Below are 20,915 nucleotides of genomic sequence, written 5' to 3'. Positions count from 1 at the left end.
TTGGGAGAGCTTTATTCGGTATCTATCCAGCGAGGTGTGCCCTAGGCCGGACAAGGGGACATTTGGAGAAGAAGAGGCTACTCTACAAGACCATCAACACAAATACCAAGGGGGGTTTTCCTATGGATTACTTTTTTTCACTTTTGATTTCATTATTGATTGTATCTTGCTCCATGGAGAGCTAAACACCCTAGTGGGTACTTGGATTTTGTAAACCCTAGGATGTTTTTGTTTCATTGACCTTTTATTATGCTTTCCTTAATTGATGTCTCTAATTGAGTTCTAATCTTGAATGCTTGTTGAATGATTTCTCCCTTAGAGTGACACTGGGGTTGAGAGACCATCTTGGTAACTTTTGTGGATGAGTGACACACCATGAGGGTTAGACAAAGCAAGGTAGGAGATGGTCGAGAGGGTGAGTCGAGAGGTAGCCGAGCATCCCCTTTCCCCTCCAATGTAATTTATCCTACCTCCAAGTTCCAAGAGTTCTTTGCAGTCATAGTAGAGTGAAGGACTAAGGAATGGACTCCACTGGAGCTTAGTTGCGCGAGCAACAGAGTGAAGCATTGAAGTGACTTTAGCACCTAGGGCTTAATTGTGACAAGGGATCTTTCGCCTGGACCAAAGGGTTAGATCTACACATAGGAATAGGGTTTAACACCTAGAATCCCTAGAGCATCTTGTAACTTTACACAGTGTGAGGTATTGAAACTATTTGATTTCTTCACTGGGGCATAGTATAGAGTTAGTAACGGTTGACCTTAGATTTGGGACGGTGTATTCAAGGATGTCCATAACGCATTAAGCATCAGTTAGGAGACATAATAGTTGGTCTTGCACTTGAAACATTAGTCTTAAAGGGAGCATTGTCTGAGTACCCCACTTCCATCGATTGCCTTTCCTCTCACTTATTTGTGCCTCTCATTCTTGTTTCTTTTATTTCTATTTACATTACATTTCATCAACATAATCATTGTTCATCTTCACTTGGTTAAGTAGCAATCTTAGTATTTTTATTTCCTACTCCTTGTGGATACGATACCCTACCCACCTGGGATTTATTACTTTGACAAACTCGTGCACTTGCGGTTAACACACAAGGGGCGTGGTCAAGTTTTTGGCGTCGTTGCCGGGGAATAGGCATTTAGAGATACTTTGTACTTTGTTATCTTAGCTATTCGTCATTCATTCTATCCATATCTTCTTATTCTATCACCATTCTAATTTGTTCTTTTTCTTTGATTACAAGAAAAATGATCAACATACCTGAATTATTCGATACAATATTGGGAATGGTTGAAGATATAGAACAGAAAGTTCAATTATTTACAGTACAAGCCACACTGTATTACCCCTGCAAGAGCAATGCACTATTAACCATGTGGAAGAATTAGTTGTTGATTACATTGCCAGAATTCAGGATCGGAATTGTGAATTAGATAGTGTGCTGGATCGATTTGAGAAATGTACATTGGCATCTATGAGTAATCACTTAGAGAAAAGTTTAGAGAGAGTCCTTGCTCAGTTTGACTCGTCTTATCATGAACAAAGACAAGAATTTTTCTCTTTAGGTGTCTCAATGTTAGGGAAGGAAACTTGTGAGATGGTGGAATCAATAGTCATTGAAGACCATTCATAAGCACATGCACAAGTGGAAGGGGTGGAGAATGATTTTGAACGGGAAGCGAACAATTTTGAGGAAATTGACATATTGAAGGAAAGTGGATTGCTTCCATCAATTGAGGAACCATCCGAACTAGAGCTCAAAACCTGCTGGCACATTTGGAGTATGCCTTTTTAATGGAAGAATCAAAGCTGCAGGTGATTGTGGATTCAAATTTGTCTATAGATCATAAAGATAAGCTTGTTAGTGTATTGAAAAAACATAAGTCCGCTATTGCGTGGAAGATTTTAGATATTAAGGGCATAAATCCATCATTTTGCACTCATAAAATCCTAATGGAGGGCAACTACAAATCTGTGATCCAACCCAAAGAAGATTAAATCCAAATATGAAGGAAGTCATCAAGGCAGAGGTGGTAAAACTTCTAGATGCAGGGATCATTTATCCCATTTCTGACAGTGTATGGGTGAGTACAACTCAAGTAGTTCCAATGAAAGGGGGAATGACAGTTGTGAGAAATGAATAGAATGAACTAATTCCAACCAGGATGGTTATAGGATATTGTGTTTGCATTGACTATAGAAGATTGAATGACGCCACTCGAAAAAACCATTTCCCATTAACATTTATCGATTAGATGTAGGAACAATTAGCAGGGTATCAGTTTTATTGCTTCCTTGATGGTATGTCGGGATACTTTCAAATTCCCATCGCCCTAGAGGATTAAGAGAAGACTACATTTACATGCCCCTACGGTACCTTTGCTTACAGAAGAATGACTTTCAGGTTGTGTAATGCGCCAGCAACATTCCAGGGATGCATGACTGCCATATTTTATGACCTCCTGGAGGACATTATGGAGGTATTCATGGATAATTTTTTTGGTATTTGGAGACTCTTTCGATACCTGTCTAAAGAATTTAGAAAGTAGAGTGCTAGTGAGGTGTGAAGAGACGAATCTTGTTCTTAATTGGGAGAAATATCACTTTATGGTCCAAGAAGGCATCGTCCTCAGACATAAGATTTCCCAAGTGTCCATGGATGTAGGTTTTTACAGAAGGTTCATCAAGAACTTTTCAAAAATCACGTAACCATTGACCAAATTACTTGAAAAAGATACTCCTTTTGATTTTAGGATCGACTATCTGATCACTTTCAATTTGTTGAAGGAGAGACTAGTGCAAGCACCAATTTTAACCATATCGGATTGGAATGAACCTTTTGAGCTTATGTACGACGTAAGTGATTATGCTGTTGGATCAGTTTTGGGTCAGAGGAAAGATAAGCAGTTCTGACAGATTTATTATGCTAGTAAGACTCTCACAATTGCTCAAGTGAATTATACAACCACTAAAAAAGAGTTGTTAGCAGTGGTGTTTGCTTTTGACAAATTCAGGCCATACCTCATCTTATCTAGTGTTACAGTATTTACTGATCACTCGATACTCCGTTATCTCCTGAACAAAGCTAATGCAAAACTGAGGTTGATTCATTGGATCCTACTATTACAAGAGTTTGATATGGAAATAAAAGATAAGAGAGGAACTAAAAATGTAGTTGTGGACCATCTATCATGGTTAGAGGATTGTGAGGGACAAGAACCGGCAAGCAAGGAAATTTATGATTTCTTTCATGAAGAGCATTTGTATGCAGTGCAGGCTTCAGAGTAAGAGGATACTCAATTGTTCGTGGATTTTACGAATTAATTGTCGGGAAAAATACTGAAGCAGGGCCTCACCTTTCCATAGAAGAAAAATTTTTCAATGATTTGAAGAACTACTTTTGGGATGATCCAAACTTGTTTAGTATTTGTGTTGACCATGTGGTTCGAAGATGTGTGTCTAGGGAAGAAGGTTGGAGTATTATTGCACATCGTCACTCTGGGCCAGTTGGGGGACACTATGCGTCAAGTAGAACTTCTAAGAAAGTTTTGGTTGCTGGTTTTTACTGGCCGATAATATTTCAAGATGCCCATCAGTTTGTTCTTCGATGCGACAGTTGTCAGAGGGCTAGGAATCTATCGCGAAGGAATGAAATGCCTCAGAACCCGATGCAATTTTGTGAGGTATTTGATGTGTGGGGCATCGACTTTATGGTACCATTTCCAAAGTCTAATGGTAACCAATATATCCTGGTGGCAGTTAACAATGTCTCTAAATGGGTGACAGCTCAAGCTCTTCCAACTAATGATGCCAGAATCGTGGTGAAATTTCTGAAGAGGTTATTTACTTGATTTGGGACCCACGAATTATCATTCGTGATTGAGGGACCCATTTTTGCAACACACAACTTGGGAAAGTGTTAAAGCTATGGAGTGCATCATCGCCTTGCTACGCCTTACCACCCTCAAACAAGTGGCCAAGTGGAAGTCATGAATAGAGAACTTAAGAGAATCTTGACAAAGCCTGTGGAACAGGGCAAGCGGGATTGGTCAAAATGATTGGATGACACGCTCTGGGCTCATAGAACGGCGTATAAGTCCCTTATACTTAGAACTTTGAGGAGTATACGTTAGGTTGATTTGAGTGAGTTCACACACTTACACGATTTTGGGTTTGTTGTCCTTTTTTATTCGTGTTTTTAGCTATAGCATTGATTTTTCGTATTTAGTGTTGAAATTGCCCTTACTCATAGAATGCTTTCCTTGCATGCTTTGGTGAACATAAGGCCGAGCACTTACAATATCTCTTTCTTCTATGCTTTAATGTTTTATTTCTTTGCTTGAGAACAAGCAAAAGCTTAAGTGTGGGGGAGTTTGATAAGTTCATGTGTGTTAAGAATGCGAAGTATTCTTTCCTTATGATGAGCATTACTTTTATCATATTTTAGCACTAATTTATGTGTATTTGTGTTCTTTTGCGCATGTAGGGTTGTGAAGCTAAGTATGAAGGAAAGAAGCCAAAGTAGATCGTGATTGTACTATTTGGTGAAACCTTGGAAGGAACAAACGTGAAGACACAACTTGGGTTCAAAGATACGTGAATGTATGCCAACCTCCATGTATTCAAGAAATTACAATGATTTGGAGGGGCACAAAGGCAGTCATTTTTGCGTATCCCAACTTGTGCAATGATAGAAAGATCTTCACCAATGAGTCGTTTATTGAAGAAACAACGCGATCTATGGCATGAACGTGTGCTATTTATGTTGCCTCAATGAAAAGTGGATTTGGGAGTGTGTTTGGCAATTTACTGTAGCAATTATTGTTCGTAGTCGGCCGAAAATAAAAATTCCAAAGAATCCACATAGGCCCGTGTGGAAATTCCACAGGGGTGATGGAACATCCACAAGCCCATGTGGATGCTTGATTCCAGCCCTATTTAAGCCGCGATTCCGCTTGATTTTGGGGGCCATCTTTCATCTTTCTCTCCAACTTTTTTCCATCTTTTTGGAGGCCGTCAGCTAAGGTTTAGAGAAGTTTTTGGCAAGTCTTTGGAGTGGTCCTACGGATTCGACACCGTGTTTCTCTTGGAAGAAGGCTATTGGGGGAGATTTTGTCAGTATCGATTCGGCAGGGTGTGCCCTGAGCCGGACAAGGAGACCTTTGGAGAATAAGAGGCTACTCTACAAAACCATCAACATGAATACCGAGGGGGTTTTCCTATGGATTACTTGTTTTTACTTTTGATTTCATTATTGATTGTATCTTGCTCCATAGAGCGCTAAACCCCCTAGTCGGTACTTGGATTTTGTAAACCTTAGGATGTTTTTGTTTCATTGACCTTTTATTATGCTTTCCTTAATTGATATCTCTAATTGAGTTCTAATCTTGAACGTTTGTTAAATGATTTCTCCCTTAGAGTGACACTAGGGTTGAGAGACCATCTTGGTAACCTTTGTGGATGAGTGACACACCATAAGGGTTAGACAAAGTATGGTTGGAGAGGGTCAAGAGGGTGAGTTAAGAGGTAGCGGAGCGTCCCCTTTCCTCTCCGATGTGATTTATCCTACCTCCACATTCCAAGAGTTCTTTGCAGTCATAGTAGAGTGAAGGGCTAAGGAATGAACTCCGCTGGGGCTTAGTTGCGCGAGCAACAGAGTGAAGCATTGAGGTGACTTTAGCACCTGGGGCTAAATTGTGACAAGGGATCTTTTGCTTGGACCAAAGGGTTAGATCTACACATAGGAATAGGGTTTATCAACTAGAATCCCTAGAGTGTCTTGCAACTTTACACTGTGCGAGGTGTTGAGACTGTTTGATTTCTCCTCTGGGGCATAGTATAGAGTTACTCATGGTTGACCTTAAGTTTGGGACCGTGTATTCAAGGATGTCCACGACTCATTAAGCATCAATTAGGAGACATAATAGTTGGTCTTGCACTTGAAATATTAGTCCTAGGGGAGCATTGTCCGAGTCCCCCACTTCTATCGATTACCTTTCCTCTTACTTATTTATGCCTCTCATTCTTGTTTCTTTTATTTCTGTTTACATTACATTTCATCAACATAATCATTGTTCATCTTTACATAGTTAAGTAGCAATCTTAGTATTTTATTCCATACTTCCTGTGGATACGATACCCCACTCACATGAGATTTATTACTTCGATAAACCCGAGCACTTGCGGGTAACACACAAAGGGCGTTGTCAGAGGCAACCCAAGTATTTACTTTTTTTAAGTTTTAGTTTAGTGTTTGCACGAATGAGAACTTTAATGTTGGTATTTTTAGTGTGCTTAAATGTGATTGGCGAAGTTTTATTTTGTTTGAGCATGTTTTCATAAGTCTCCAGTCAAATTTTAAGTGTTTATGCAGTCTTTATATATACATGAGTGTGTAGAAATTTGTCTGTAGAGGTTGAAATTTTTCTTCTAAGTCATCTAGAGAAGACACACTGCCATGTGGAATTTTTAAACGGGTGTGTGTTTTTGTTCAGAACTCATCTCAAGAGGACACAGGGGTATGTGTATGCCCCTGTGAACGGCCTTGTGATGGTCACACGCCTGTGGGTAATTTCCACACGGGCGTGTGAATTTCTGCAGAGTTCTCAGACTCCATCCCGACAAGACACAGGGGTGTGTGGGTGCCCCTGTAGATGATCTTGTGAATAGCACACGGGCGTGGGTAATTTCCACACGCCCGTGTGAAACTCTGCAGAGACTTCTTCTCCATCCCGAAAGCACACAGGGGCGTGTGAGTACTCCTGTGAGTACCCCTGTGAGCATCCACATGCCCGTGTGGAATTTCCACAGGGTCGTGTGGAACACTTAGCCAAATTCTCGGGAGGACAAAGAAGCCACAGGGGCATGTAGGTGCCCCTATAGAATGGGCACAAGGGGTGGGTAATTTTCACACGCCTGTGTGGATGCGTTTAGAGACTGTCAGAGGCTATCCAGAGAGCACACAGGGGTGTGTGGTCACCCTTGTGAGTAATCCTATGGGAGTCACACGGGCGTGGGTAATTTTCATACGCCAATGTGGATGCACAGAACGCCGCTTTATTCCACGATGTTAAAGAGAGGTAATCAATCGTAAAATGGCGCACTCGGACAGTACTCACCCTAGGACTATTGTTTCACATGTAAGACTAATATTATGCCTCCTGATTGAAGTTTAATGACTCATGGAGATCCAAAGACATACGGTCTCAAACCTAAGGTCAACCGTGACTTGCCCTCTACACTATACCCAGGCGGAAAGGGATACTCTCAACACCTCACACTGTGTGGGACTGCTTGAAGCTCTAGGGATTCCAAGTGATAAACCCTATTCCCTAACCTAGATCTAACCTTTTGGTCCAGGTGGAAGACCCCTAATTACGATTAAGCTCCAGTACTAAGGATTACTCAAGACTTCACTCTGTTGCTTGTGCAACTAAGCCCTAATGGAGTTCGTCTCTTAGCACTTCACTCTATCATGATCGCAATGAACTCTTGGAATATGGAGGTAGGATAAACCATGTCAGAGGGGAAAAGGGACGTTCCGCTACCTCTCGACTCATCCTCTCAATCCTCTTCAACCTTGCTAAGTCTATCCCTAATGAAGTTGTCACCCCTTCAAGGGGTTACCTAGATGGATTCTCACCCTAGTGCCACTCAAAGGGAAAATGAAATCAATAAACACATAAGATTGAAACTCAATTAAAACATCAATTAAAGGAAACATAATAGAAGTCAATGAAACAAAATCATCCTAGAGTTTACAAGTCCAAGCACCCACAGGGGTTTAGCTCTCCATGGAGCAATACAAAGTCAAAAATGAAATCAAAAATAAGTGCAAGAAATCCATAGAGATAACCCCCTTGTCGTCCATGTCAATGGTCTTCAAGAGCCCCTTCATCTTCTCCAAAGACTCCTTCGTCAAACCCAGGGCACACCCAGTCAAATCCAAGCCATCGGAAGCTCCCCCAATAACTCTTCTCTGAAGGAAATAGATGTCGAATGCCGTAGGAACGCTCCAAAATACAAGCAAAAACCTCTCCAAATCCTAGCCGCACTCTCCCTAAAAGATAGGAAGAAGATAGGAAAAAGATCCACAAAATAAATTCTCACAGCGGTATTTAAAATGCTGAAATCGGGCATCCACAAGCCCATGTGGAAATTCCACACTGGCATGTGGATTTTCAGGCTTCGATTTTCCTGTGCGTTGTGAACAGTAACTAATATATTGATTTTCTACAGTAAACTACTATAATACTTTCGCTACAATGCTCACAGCTTCAATTTCTTCATAGAGACAACATGATTGGGCACACATCCATGCGGTAGATTATGTCGCATCTTGCTTCCAAACATATTGACAAAGCTCTTGACAATGTTACACAAGTTAGAACAAATGAATGTGACTGCCTTTGCGTCCCTTTACTTTATGTGTTCACTTGCACATTTTGGAGGTTGGCACACACCCACATGTCTATGAGCACAACTTGTACCTTGATCCTTGTTTGGTCTAAGAGTTTCCTCAATAATTGCGTCTATGATCTATTTTTGCTTCTTATTTTTCCAAACGTGTCTCCACAATCCTGAATGCACAAAAGAACGCAAATATTTTATCTTCAGATACATCATTGAAACAAGGCTATTCATGGGCATTGCTTTAAAGGTGTTACAGTTAAGTCTAAATTAGAAAGAATCTAAATTGTTGCATCTTTGGGCACTAAATGATCTGATGCAAGGAATTGTTTTGATTTAAATTAGTTTATCGTTTAATTGCTACAAGCTTATGACTAAAACGTCAAAGATAATCGAAGGACTTTAGAATGTTTGACAACGCCCCTTGTGTTTGACCCGCAAGTGCACAGGTTTATCGAAGTAATAAATCTCAAGTCAGTGGGATATCGTATCCACAAGGAATAAGGAATAGAAACACCAAGATTGCTACTTAACTAAGTGGAAATGCAATAATGATAGTGTGGATAAAGACCAATGCAAACGAACTAAAGAAAATAAAAAAGAGAGGTACAATGAAATGAGAGGAAAGACAATCGATAAAAGTGGGGTACTATGATATTGTTCCTCCTAGGATTATTGCTTCAAGTGGAAAACCAACTATTATGCTTCCTAACTAATACTTAATGAGTCATGGACATCCTTAAATACAAGGTCCTAAATCTAAGGTCAACCATGACTAACTCTATACTATGCCCCGGCAGAGAAATCAACCAATCTCAACACCTCACACTGGGTAAAGTTGCAAGAAGCTCTAGGGATTCCAAGTGATAAATCCTATTCCTATATGTAGATCTAACCCTTTGGTCCAAGCGAAAGACCCCTAGTCATAATTAAGCCCCATTTGTTAAAGTCACTTCAACGCTTCACTCTGTTGCTCACGCAACTAAGCTCCAGTGGAGTTCATCCCTTAACCCTTCACTCTATTGTGACCACAAAGAACTCTTGGAACATGGAGGTAGGATAAATCACACCGGAGGGGAAAGGGGATGCTTCGCTACCTCTTGACTCACCCTCTTGACCCTCTCCAATCTTGCTTTGTCTAACCCTCATGGTGTATCACTAACTCACAAAGATTACCAAGATGGACTCTTAACCCTAGTTTCACTTTAAGGAAGAAATCATTCAACAAGCATTCAAGATTGGAACTCAATTAAAGACATTAATTAAGGAAAACATAATAAAAGGTTAATGAAACAAATACATCCTAGGGTTCACAAATCCAAGTACCCACTAGGGGGTTTTAGCTCTCCATTGAGCAAGATACAATCAATAATGAAATCAAAAGTAAAAACATGTAATCTATAGGAAAACCCTCTCGGTATTCGTGTCGATTGTCTTGTACTGTAGCTTCGTCCTATCCAAAGGTCCCCTTGTCAAGCCTAGGCACACCTCGCCGGATCGGCGATAAAGAAAGCTCCCCCAATAACTATCTTCCAAAAAAATGCGGTGTCGAAGCCGTAGAACCACTCCAAAAGACTTGCCAAAGCCTCTTTATACCCAAGCAGCCGACCTCTCAAAAGTTGGAGAAAAGATAGAAGAAAGAATAATAGATGGATCCCCAAATCGGTCCAAGTCATGGCTTTATAAAGGGCTAGAATCCGGCATCCACATGGGCTTGTGGAATTTTCACACAGCTGTGTGGATTTCTGGAGATCTGATTTTCTGCGGGCTATGAATAGTAAAATTGCTACAGTGATTTACTACATTAAAGTGCTACAGTACTCAGCAAAATACTCCCGAATCCACACTTTTCATCGAAGCAACATAAACGGGCACACGTCTATGCCATAGATCGCGTCATTTTTTCAATAAAAGGTCTCATTAGTAAAGATCTTGTTATCATTGCACAATTCGGGATACGCAAATGTAACTGCCTTTGTGCCCCTCCAAACCATTGTAATTGCTTGAGTGCATAGAGGTTCACACACATTCACATGTCTTAAATTACAACTTGTGTCTTCACATTTGTTCACTCCAAGACTTCATCAACAAAGTACAATCGCAATCCACTTTGGCTTCTTTCTTTCGTATTTGGCTTCACAACCCTTCATGCACGAAAGTTCATAAATACACATGCATTAGCGCTAAAACCTGATAAAAGTAATGCTCATCGTAAGAAAAGAATACTTCGTATGATTAATACACAAGCACTTATCAATGTTTTTCTATGGTTTTCAAGTTATGCAAGGGTGTTTTCTCAAAAAACATAAACAATCAAGTATTTTGATATTAACTAGATGGGAAAAACATTATTGACTTAAAAATCATGAAAAATATATTGATTATATATATATAACAAAGTGGGCAAGTCACGTTAGGGGTGTGCTTAGACGAAGACTTAATATCTTAACCAATCTATATATGCCTTTACAGTATTTGAGTTGAGGTTAGAGCCAATTTTCTCAGTAAAGATATAAACACCCTATGCAGAAGATCTAGTATCAATAAACCAAGAGGTCATTAGTTTATATATGTATGTAGGAGTGCTTATTTTACCATCAAGAAAACTCAATCTCGACAACAATTTTAGTATATACACAAAGAGCACTATATACATTCTAATTTCATGTTAAGTATTTTAAGGAAGGATGTTACAATGTTAACAATTAAATATCTTTTCCTTTGCATGATGGGAAGAAATTAAAACATGATTCCAAAATTAACTCATTAATAAGGTGAAAAATGCATGATGGTATTCCTAAATGTTCACAAGTTGACTCTTCTTTATCAACATTAAAATAGGTGTCCATAAAATACTGCCCCTACATGACACTTGTTTCCTGTTCTGCAGCACTTATTCTTTAAAATTAAATGATATTTGCTTGTGAGTATAGTTTTCATAAATATATATATTCATGTAAAAAATTAATTTTGTTTAAGTTAAATACCAATATCATAGAACACTAATAACATTAATGTTTTTCTTTTTTCTTTTTTTTATTCTAATGGTTTCCTAGGAGGTCAAGATTCTATAAGACCTTTTTGTATATAAAAAAATATCATACCTAATAAAAAACATTTTTTATAGAAACAATAACTTAAATTTAAAATTGCTTGTTTAAGCCATCAAATTTTTAATTTGTGTTGATAAATTTTATTTAATTTCCATCAGCTATAAATAGAAATAATATTATTTCAATTAAATAACTTTACTGAATTGATGAAGGTTAACTTTGTTTTTTTAAGGAGAGCTACCAACACAAGAATATTTATTAAAAAATGAATTCAATCAAAAATAAATTTTATACAGCCAAGTGATAAGCTTGGAGGTAAAATGAAATAGCATACAACAAAGCGATAAACTTATATGTAGATTGGGAATTGGGAAAGCTACGTGAAACACGCTCAGTTCCTGTTACCTTAGATATGCTAGGGGCACCATGAGCGTTATGGATTCCCCCACCCCACTTCCCACTTCCCACTCCCACTTCCCTACCTACCTCACCACCTTGTGGGACTCATTCTCATTCCCACCCTTCTGCCCATCATATAAACACCCCTTCCTATTGCCTAAAGATCATCAATCATTGCTCTCTCTCTCTCTCTCTCTCTCTCTCAAACTTACCCATCTTATCTGCACTTCATTCTAGTACTGTTTCCATTGAAGAGAAATGTTGCCAAGAAGCAGGACTCTTCCTCCAAGAATACATGACAGTGTTGTAAGTTGGAATTAATACCAAGTACAAAGAACTCATTTATTGATGTTGATTTCCAGTGTTGATGTTTGTTATATGTGTTTGCTTTGTTGATTGGTTTTGTTTGGTTTGGTTTTAGTATGATGAGAATAGAGATGCAAGGAGCTATTTTCAAGTGGAAACTCATGCCAAGCCATGTGGGGATATAGAAGCTATCAACAATCAACCAGAGCACTCCAAGTGCTTTGATGATGATGGCCGCCTTAAGAGAACAGGTAGAGGACAACATTACATCACCTATCTCTTTTTTTTTTTGAATAATTATTATTTTGATTTTTCATTCCATATATCACTGATCAAAAAAATGACGGTATGTCCATTAAATAATTCAAAATTTTCTAATACACCGATAAAAAATATTAATCTTTTCCTTATGCACTCAAAATATTGAATATTTGCCTGTGTATCCCTTGAGCAACATTTCTTTTGTATGTTTCAGTTTTCCCTCCCACCTTTTCAAATGAATAGAGGGGTTATAAGCAAAGCAATTATGAATTTATTTGGGAAAATCATCAGTGTTGTTTTATATTTATTTTTCATTTTTTTCTACTGATTCCGTTTCCAATTATGCTTCTTATATTTTCAAAATTTTAACTTTATTTCTAAAAATTTAATTTTTCTATCTCGTTTAATTTGATGAAATATTTCACGATGTGTGGCTTCTATACTTGAGAAGTAGTATGTAAAAGATGAAGAATAGTATTTGAAAGACCAAGAATTTTGCTAGTAGATTTATTTTTTTGTGAAAACAGTTGGTAAAGGTAGGTAGGGCTGGTAACGGGACCGATAGTCGGGGACAGGGAATCCCCATCCCTGACTCCCCGACCCGGGGGGGGGGGTTTATCTCCCCGTCCCCATCCCCGCGGGGATCCGTATATATCTATAAGTTTTGTTTGATTTTAAAAAAAAAAATCTAATACTAATACACACTAACACACATGATAAACATAAAAATCATTCAAAATAAAGCTCAACAAAACAAAATTTACAAAAACAAAATACTTCAAATCGAAATTTAATGATATAATTTATAAAATGGTAAAATTGTAAATAATTTAAATTAAAAATTTATATATATATATATATATATTTTATTTTTAACCGGGGATGGGACCCCACGGGGCGGGGATAGCAATCCCCATCCCCGTCCCCATCCCATTTAACAAACGAGGACGGATTGGCCCCCGTCCCCGCCCCCACGGGGGGAATGAACCGGGGAATCCTTGTCCCCATCGGGTTGGGTCCCCGCGGGGATCGGAGATTTTCCGCCCCGTTACCAGCCCTAAGGGTACGAAGGACATGTATAAAATTTTTTAGATTATTCCTGAAAATCCAAAGATTATCTAAAATAATATGTTAATGATAAGTGATAGACAAAGGAGTATTAAGATGAAAATTTAATTCTACAGGAAAAATAGGAAGTTTTAGGTAAGTTCTAATACTTTGCTATTAAGCTAGTGATAAAAGAAATTTGTTTAGGAGAGCTCAAAAACTGTAAACATTACCCATCAATATATATATATATATATATAAAAATATATATATTTATATACAATGTGCGCAAATCACTCACACTCACTATTTTATTATTTAACCATACATTGGGAGAGAATTGAACCCTCGGTCTGTTACATTAAAGTCAAATGTCTTATCATTCAGCTTTTTACAACTGTGACATTACCAATCATCTGAAATAGAATACAATTTAAAAATGATTGGGTTGAATAAAAATCAGTGTGCATAAAACCATATTGATGGGTAATCTCATGTAACTGGTTCTAACCCAATAAAATATGTGATGATTCACTTAAAATCGAACTATTGTATCGAGTAATTGATAAACAAGGTTAAATTAAGTGAACTAACTATTAACTAACTAGGAATTAATTGCATGTATAATATAAATATATATATAATTTATGCTATTTATTTAACGAAAAATATTAAGAAACAAAATAATAATCAAGCTAAAACCTAACCAGCCCCAATTAGATATGCAAACATTTTTGACTCAGAAAATAACTAAAAAGAAATTTCTTTACAAATTTTTATTAGAATAATAATCATTATCTTTATTGAGAAATCTATTTATGCCCAATTCATAGAAATAGTATCACTATTAGTATCCAATATATAGAAATAGTATCACTAGTTGTGAAATATTCATTTTCCAAACTTTAGACTAAAGTGTGCAGTATATAATAGGAATTCACAAATTGTTGGAAAAAGATTCCTACACATTCATGCAAGTAAGACCCAAAAAATATGTTAAAAGACAGATTTGAAGTTTTCATTTCATAAAAGGAATCAACTAAAAAAGTTGGCATTATTAAGTGGATACTCCTTTTAAAGGGTGTCGTTAGACATAAATAAAATTAATCATGGATTGTTGATAATGGTATTTTGTCAAACAAGCTTTCTTGAATAGGAAACTCTTGATTGTTGATGTAGCATATATCTTCATATTTCAATAAAACAGGGAACGTTTGGACTGCGAGTTCACACATAATAACAGCAGTGATTGGCTCTGGAGTTCTATCTCTGGCCTGGGCCATAGCACAACTTGGCTGGATTGCCGGGCCAATGGTGATGGTGCTTTTCGCCTTTGTGATCTATTACACATCCAATCTCCTTGCAGATTGCTACAGAAGCGGTGATCCGCTCACCGGGAAGAGAAACCCAACCTACATGGATGCAGTCAGGGCCAACTTGAGTAAGTACATGTTAAAGATCTATGTAGCTACAAACATAACAGAAATAACAAAATAAACTCAACTTGTATGCATGAATCACACAGGCAGCACAAAGGTGACACTGTGTGGCTCTATTCAGTACATTAATCTCTTCGGCACAGCCATCGGTTACACTATAGCAGCTTCAATCAGTATGATGTGAGTTCTAAGCACTAACTAGCACTTTTATAAAGTAGTACAATATGATAGAGAATCTTTTATACTATTAGACGTGGACACTAACAGGCCACAAGTTCTAATGATATGAATCTTCTTTAATTTATCATAGGGCGGTAAAGAGATCCAATTGCTTTCATGCCAGTGGAGGAAAGAACCCATGTCACATGTCCAGCAACATGTACATGATCATGTTTGGGATTATAGAGATCATTTTCTCACAAATTCCTGATTTTGATCAAGTTTGGTGGCTGTCCATTGTGGCTGCAGTCATGTCCTTTACGTACTCGACCGTGGGGTTAAGCTTAGGAATCAGCATGGTTGCAGGTATTTACTTAACCAATCATTGATATGATAAAGGAGATAATTCCAAATTGTGTGTCCATCTGCAAATTTCTTATATACAGAACCTGAATACTCAAGCTGTGTAAATATTTGGTGCATAGTAGTTTATAATATATGCATGAATCAAAACATGTAAACGTACCAGCTGGTAATTAAACTGCGAATCCATATACTTGTTTGGATTATGCAGAGAATGGTCATTTCGGAGGGAGTGCGATGGGCATCACTATTGGGACTGTAACAAGCAGTGGAACAGTAATTACTCCAACTCAGAAGATATGGAGAAACTTGCAAGCTTTAGGAGACATTGCTTTCGCCTATTCGTACTCTATCATCCTACTTGAAATTCAAGTATTCATCTAAAACCTTGACATGCTTGAATAACCCATTGAACCATGCATAAATGAGCTTTGATTAATTTGCACGCTTGTAGGACACAGTCAAATCTCCACCTGCGGAAAACAAGACCATGAAGAAAGCCACACTTCTAAGCATCATTGTTACCACCACATTTTATCTTCTCTGTGGTTGCATGGGATATGCTGCCTTTGGGGATGATGCCCCAGGGAACTTGCTCACAGGCTTTGGTTTCTACAACCCCTATTGGCTCCTGGACATCGCTAATGTGGCAATAGTCGTCCACCTTGTCGGTGCTTACCAAGTATACTGCCAACCATTGTTTGCTTTTGTCGAGAAATATTGCATTCAAAGGTGGCCCAAGAGTGAGTTCATCACTCATGATTATGAGGTCAAGATCCCTCTTATTGGTAAATACAAGCTCAACCTCTTCCGGCTTGTTTGGCGAACAGTGTTTGTTGTTGTGGTAACGGTCATCTCCATGTTGATGCCATTCTTCAATGACGTGGTCGGGTTACTTGGGGCTTTCTCATTCTGGCCACTGACGGTATACTTCCCTGTTGAGATGTATATTGAGCAGAAGAAGATCAGAAAGTGGACAGGACGGTGGCTTGGGCTTCAGTTATTGAGTGTCACTTGCCTTATTGTCTCTCTTGCAGCAGCAAGTGGCTCTGTGGCTGGAGTGGTTTTCGACCTGAAAAACTATAAGCCATTCCGTTCCACTTACTGAAAGATGAGGTTTTGGAAAAATCCTAATCTACGTTCTAAATACATTGATGTACGTGCTCAATAAGACATGCAAAATAGCTATAAAATATGCAGAATAACGTGCAGTTAGGTTGTCAGCAACCATACTTAATTAATTTAAAGAATGTTTGTAAGATGATACACATGGTCAGAGACACTACCTCCATCTAAATGATCTGTTATATAGGCCTTTCAGTTTCAGTTCGCTTTTTCATATGTATTACACTCAAAATGATTTTTCAGTATCGTGGGATTGTTTATAATCGTTGAAAGTGTTAAAGTGTAATTTTTTTCACACTACAGTGAGCACAATAAATACTTTCTGTCAAGCTATCGATCTCCATGCCAAAAGATTGGTAAGATTTGAAGACATATGCTGGAAATATCTTCAAGAACTTAAAGAAACTTTGCTTGCAGAAGAATAGGAGAGAAAAGAGCTTTTATTACTTCAAAACATCATCACTATATTGGTAAATGTTAAATGGATACCTCAAAGAGCGCCGGAGCAGCAAGCATTTGGTCATTCTCAATATTTACAGACATGCAACTTTTCATTGGATCACCTTTCTCCATGAAACAGAAAATTAAATTGATGGATAAACGAGGAGGTTAACACATATCAAGAAAATAATTTGAATATGTTGCTATAAGAATTCCATAAACCATCTATCTGATAATAAAACTGTCAAATCCATTAAGGGGCGCATTGTCAAAATATCTCCCATCCATTCTAGAGTATAAGCCAGTATTGGACCTTGTATTGGCCCGAAAGTAATTTTTGACGTTTTCCACTTAAGAATTTCCAAGCTTGTTTTTGGGCATTTAAGTATCAATCATTTTAATCAGTGAGTCTAATGAAAAATCCCATGTGAGATATTGGCCATTAACTAAGAATAAAATATTTTTTTTTTCTCTTAGGGAAGAGCTCTCAGAGCTGATTTTATTAATCAAAATAAAAAAATTTACAAAAGTACAAATAAATACAAGGCAAGAACAAAAACAGAAAAACAGTAAAACAAATACAGACAACAAAAGCAAAGAAAGACTTAAAAGCTAAAACAATTAGTAGAGAAGTATTTCATAACCCACTTAGGAAGATCCCTTCCAACAAAGAAGACGGTAATGGTATGTAAGATAGCAGCATGAGCAGCAAGTCTGGATGCAGGACCCATCCAAATGCGACATGGTATATATGGTTGGATACTTGGGCCATGCCTTCGGATTTTTCATCCCACATGGCATCATTGGCAATCATAGTCAACCAAAAGTTGGAGATTTATTTAGACAATAGAATCTCTGATCATATGGAATTCATTTGGCATGTCACAGTGAAAAATATACTGAAATAAAATTTTTTATCATTTGTTCCATTATAAATATCGAACTTATTCCTTTTACAAAGAGTAAGAAAAATGATTAAATTTAAAAATGTTATGAATATTTATTTATTTTCCTCAATTTTCACATTTTTCTTTCCATATGTTAAGTTGTGTATTTAAAATAATAGTGGTGGAGTATAATGCACTTAAGTAAATAGATAAAATTAAATTTAAAAATTAATATTTAAATTAAATAGGTAAATAAATAATTGAGACATAAAATTTTTAGATGTGGACACTTGTAATAGATCAAGGGAGCGATACATATTTTAAAGTGATTTGGCATTAATTTCGTTTTCATTTAAACGTATCAAATCATCCTCCTTATACAATGAACACCACACCACGAAAGAATTATTATTTATTCTCAATTAACATTAACCTAGCTGCCATATGAGAGATTGCCTCAATCTAAGTGATTGAAATGAAGAAAATATGGAAGGAAAAGGAAGGAGCACTAAAGCATTTTAAAGAAAAAGGACAGAAATGGACATTACACTAGGCTAGACGGACCACAATCAATCAAGAAAACTGTGTCTTTTCAAGTAATAAGACTTTACAATTAGTATTCTTATTGTTGTTTAGCTAAAAGGCCTATTGATTAATTAATCAGTTGTAGGAGTACTAAGTTGGGTTTTGCACTTCATTTGGTACCACCTTGAAAGATTTTTAAACTAGATTATGGAATTTATACGTTGCACAGGCATTGGTATGATTTTCCCATCGAGTTGTTTCCAATTTCACATTAACATTCATTCTTGTAGCATTTTCCAATCTAAGTGGCCATGCAGGTGGATAATCAGGATTCATCAATAGGAAATGAAGACTAGTCAACACTGAAGCCATTAGACAATGGGGAATACACTTGGGAGGAAAACATTTTTTGTCTTTTTGTTTTTTTTAAGAGAAGAGCTCTTAGAGATGATTTTATTAATATAGGGGGAAAATTACAAAGAGTTCAACAATTACAAACAAAACCCAAAACAAGTAAGCAAATACAAACACCCAGAAAAAAACCAGACAAATACAAACAAAGATGGTAACATACTTAAACACAAAACCCGCACTGCGAAACGCCATCATAATCCAATTCGACAACTCACGCCCCTGGAAAAACAGAGAAAGCATATGCAAGTTGATAGCCAAAGAGGCAAGCTTAAAGGCAGAGAAAGCCCAACACTTAGGGATAAGGTGCATGAGAGGCCACTCTGCAGTTTGAAGGATAGAGCTGATGTTAATAATCCAAGGCCGTAGGCTACAATCAAATGCATAATTCAATGAAATTGACTTGCTTGAATCTGGGCACGTGATGAAGAAATGCTTGATCATTAATCCACTGTCCACTGAAGCTTGTATAGCAAGATTGATCGCCAGCAGGTCCGCTTCGGATTCACTCCTTGCATGGATTGGACAAGCACCTGCCAACAAGACAGAGTAATTAGAGGAAACACAGAAGAAACCAGCACCCCCTACCTCCGACGCCGCATTCCAATAGCTGGCAATGAATAAGAAAGGACCATCACTGAATGAGAAGTTGTTAAGTATCAGATGAAATTCTGACTTATCAGCATGGGCACAAGAGAAGTCCTTGGCATGAGCAAATTAATGCCGGAGATACAATGACCAGACTGGTGGCAAATGAATTTCGGAAAATTTTATCACACCTGTTCTTCCATAAAAACCAAGCTGTAGATGTAATGACTGCCTTAGCAAAAGGTGAAATCAAAGCACAAGTGAGCCACTCTCTAGAGCAAACCATCACCAGGAAAAGAAACCGGAATATTGAGTTTAGAACTGACGTGACACCAAACATCTCGAGCCACATTGCATGAAAATAATAAATGCTCAATTGTTTCATAGTCAAGATTACACATGACACATAAGCTTATGGGCCCCAGATTAATGGAATAAAGGTAATCGAAAGTACTAACCCTGCCTTTGAAAGTTAACCACAAGAAATGCTTGACTCGTGGAGGCACATTTAAGCCCCAAAGCTTCTGCCAACCAAACTAACTCTCGGACCAGCAGAGGGAGCTATTAAGATACCGATAGACAGTAGCCGAGATACTACAATTCATAGGTTTAAGAGACCAAATCCAATGATTATTACTATTAGCATCAAGGACACCCAGTTTCGGAATAAAACAATCCAACAAATCACCAAACAACAGGCCAAGTTTATGGAAATCCCATGCCCCATTGATACAAAAATCAGACACACCCAATGAGTACAGATTCAAGTTAATATTAAAGTAAGTAGGACATAATGAGAGAGGAACTTCAAAGCAGCAGGGATAATTTAATAAAGAAGTCTGATCGGGGTTGACATAATTAATTCTCAACTGGGATTGATTTTGATCGCTGTGTAACAGAGCCCTCTAAAAAACCATGAACAACTAGAGGGAATGGAATCCCTCCAAAAGTTAACAGAGCTATACTTGACATACAAAATATCAACCCAAAGATATCGTTGTGTAACAGAGCCCTCCAAAACCATGGACAAGGTTCACCAAAGCATGCAAGAAAATCATTCTATGAGTAAGTGAAACTTCAACACTAAATACGAAAAATCAATGCTCTACAGCAAAACTTGAATAAAAAAAACAACAAACCCGAACTCGTGTAAGTGTTTGTAAACTCACTCAAGTAAACGCAAAGTATACTCCTCAAAGTTTTAAGTACAAAGGACTTATTTATCTAGAAGCAAATCAAAGCAAAAGGATGGTAGTAGCTTCACACATCCTCTAAGGTAGCCCTTTCCGAAGCTGCCACTAAGGTGGCTTTCACACTTTCGAGGCAGTGGCTCTTTCTACCGGGGTGGTAGCTTTCACTCATCCCATGCGATAGTTCTTTCTCTCATTAGGGCAAAGCTAGTATCCGACTTATGAGAGTAACTTCATACTTCATAGGTGGTAGCTCTTTCCATCCCCATTGAACAGCTGAAACAATCTATTTGTTTTTTATAGCAA

General features: G+C 37.7%; 1 protein-coding gene across 1 annotated transcript; it reads left to right on the top strand.

Moving 5' to 3' along the window:
• Positions 1-12,020: 12,020 nt before the first annotated feature.
• Positions 12,021-16,862, top strand: LOC120250079 (amino acid permease 3-like). The gene is made up of 7 exons (XM_039258841.1): positions 12,021-12,173; positions 12,289-12,424; positions 14,689-14,922; positions 15,007-15,100; positions 15,231-15,445; positions 15,654-15,814; positions 15,897-16,862. Exons 1-7 carry the CDS (start codon positions 12,126-12,128, stop codon positions 16,548-16,550), a joined length of 1,542 nt encoding a protein of 513 aa, XP_039114775.1. The 5' UTR covers positions 12,021-12,125; the 3' UTR covers positions 16,551-16,862.
• Positions 16,863-20,915: the final 4,053 nt, after the last annotated feature.

The sequence above is a fragment of the Dioscorea cayenensis genome, chromosome 19 (assembly GCF_009730915.1).
Source record: "Dioscorea cayenensis subsp. rotundata cultivar TDr96_F1 chromosome 19, TDr96_F1_v2_PseudoChromosome.rev07_lg8_w22 25.fasta, whole genome shotgun sequence".
Taxonomy (NCBI): domain Eukaryota; kingdom Viridiplantae; phylum Streptophyta; class Magnoliopsida; order Dioscoreales; family Dioscoreaceae; genus Dioscorea; species Dioscorea cayenensis.
Note: the sequence above shows the minus strand (reverse complement) of the source record. Positions and strands in the feature narration are given on the sequence as shown.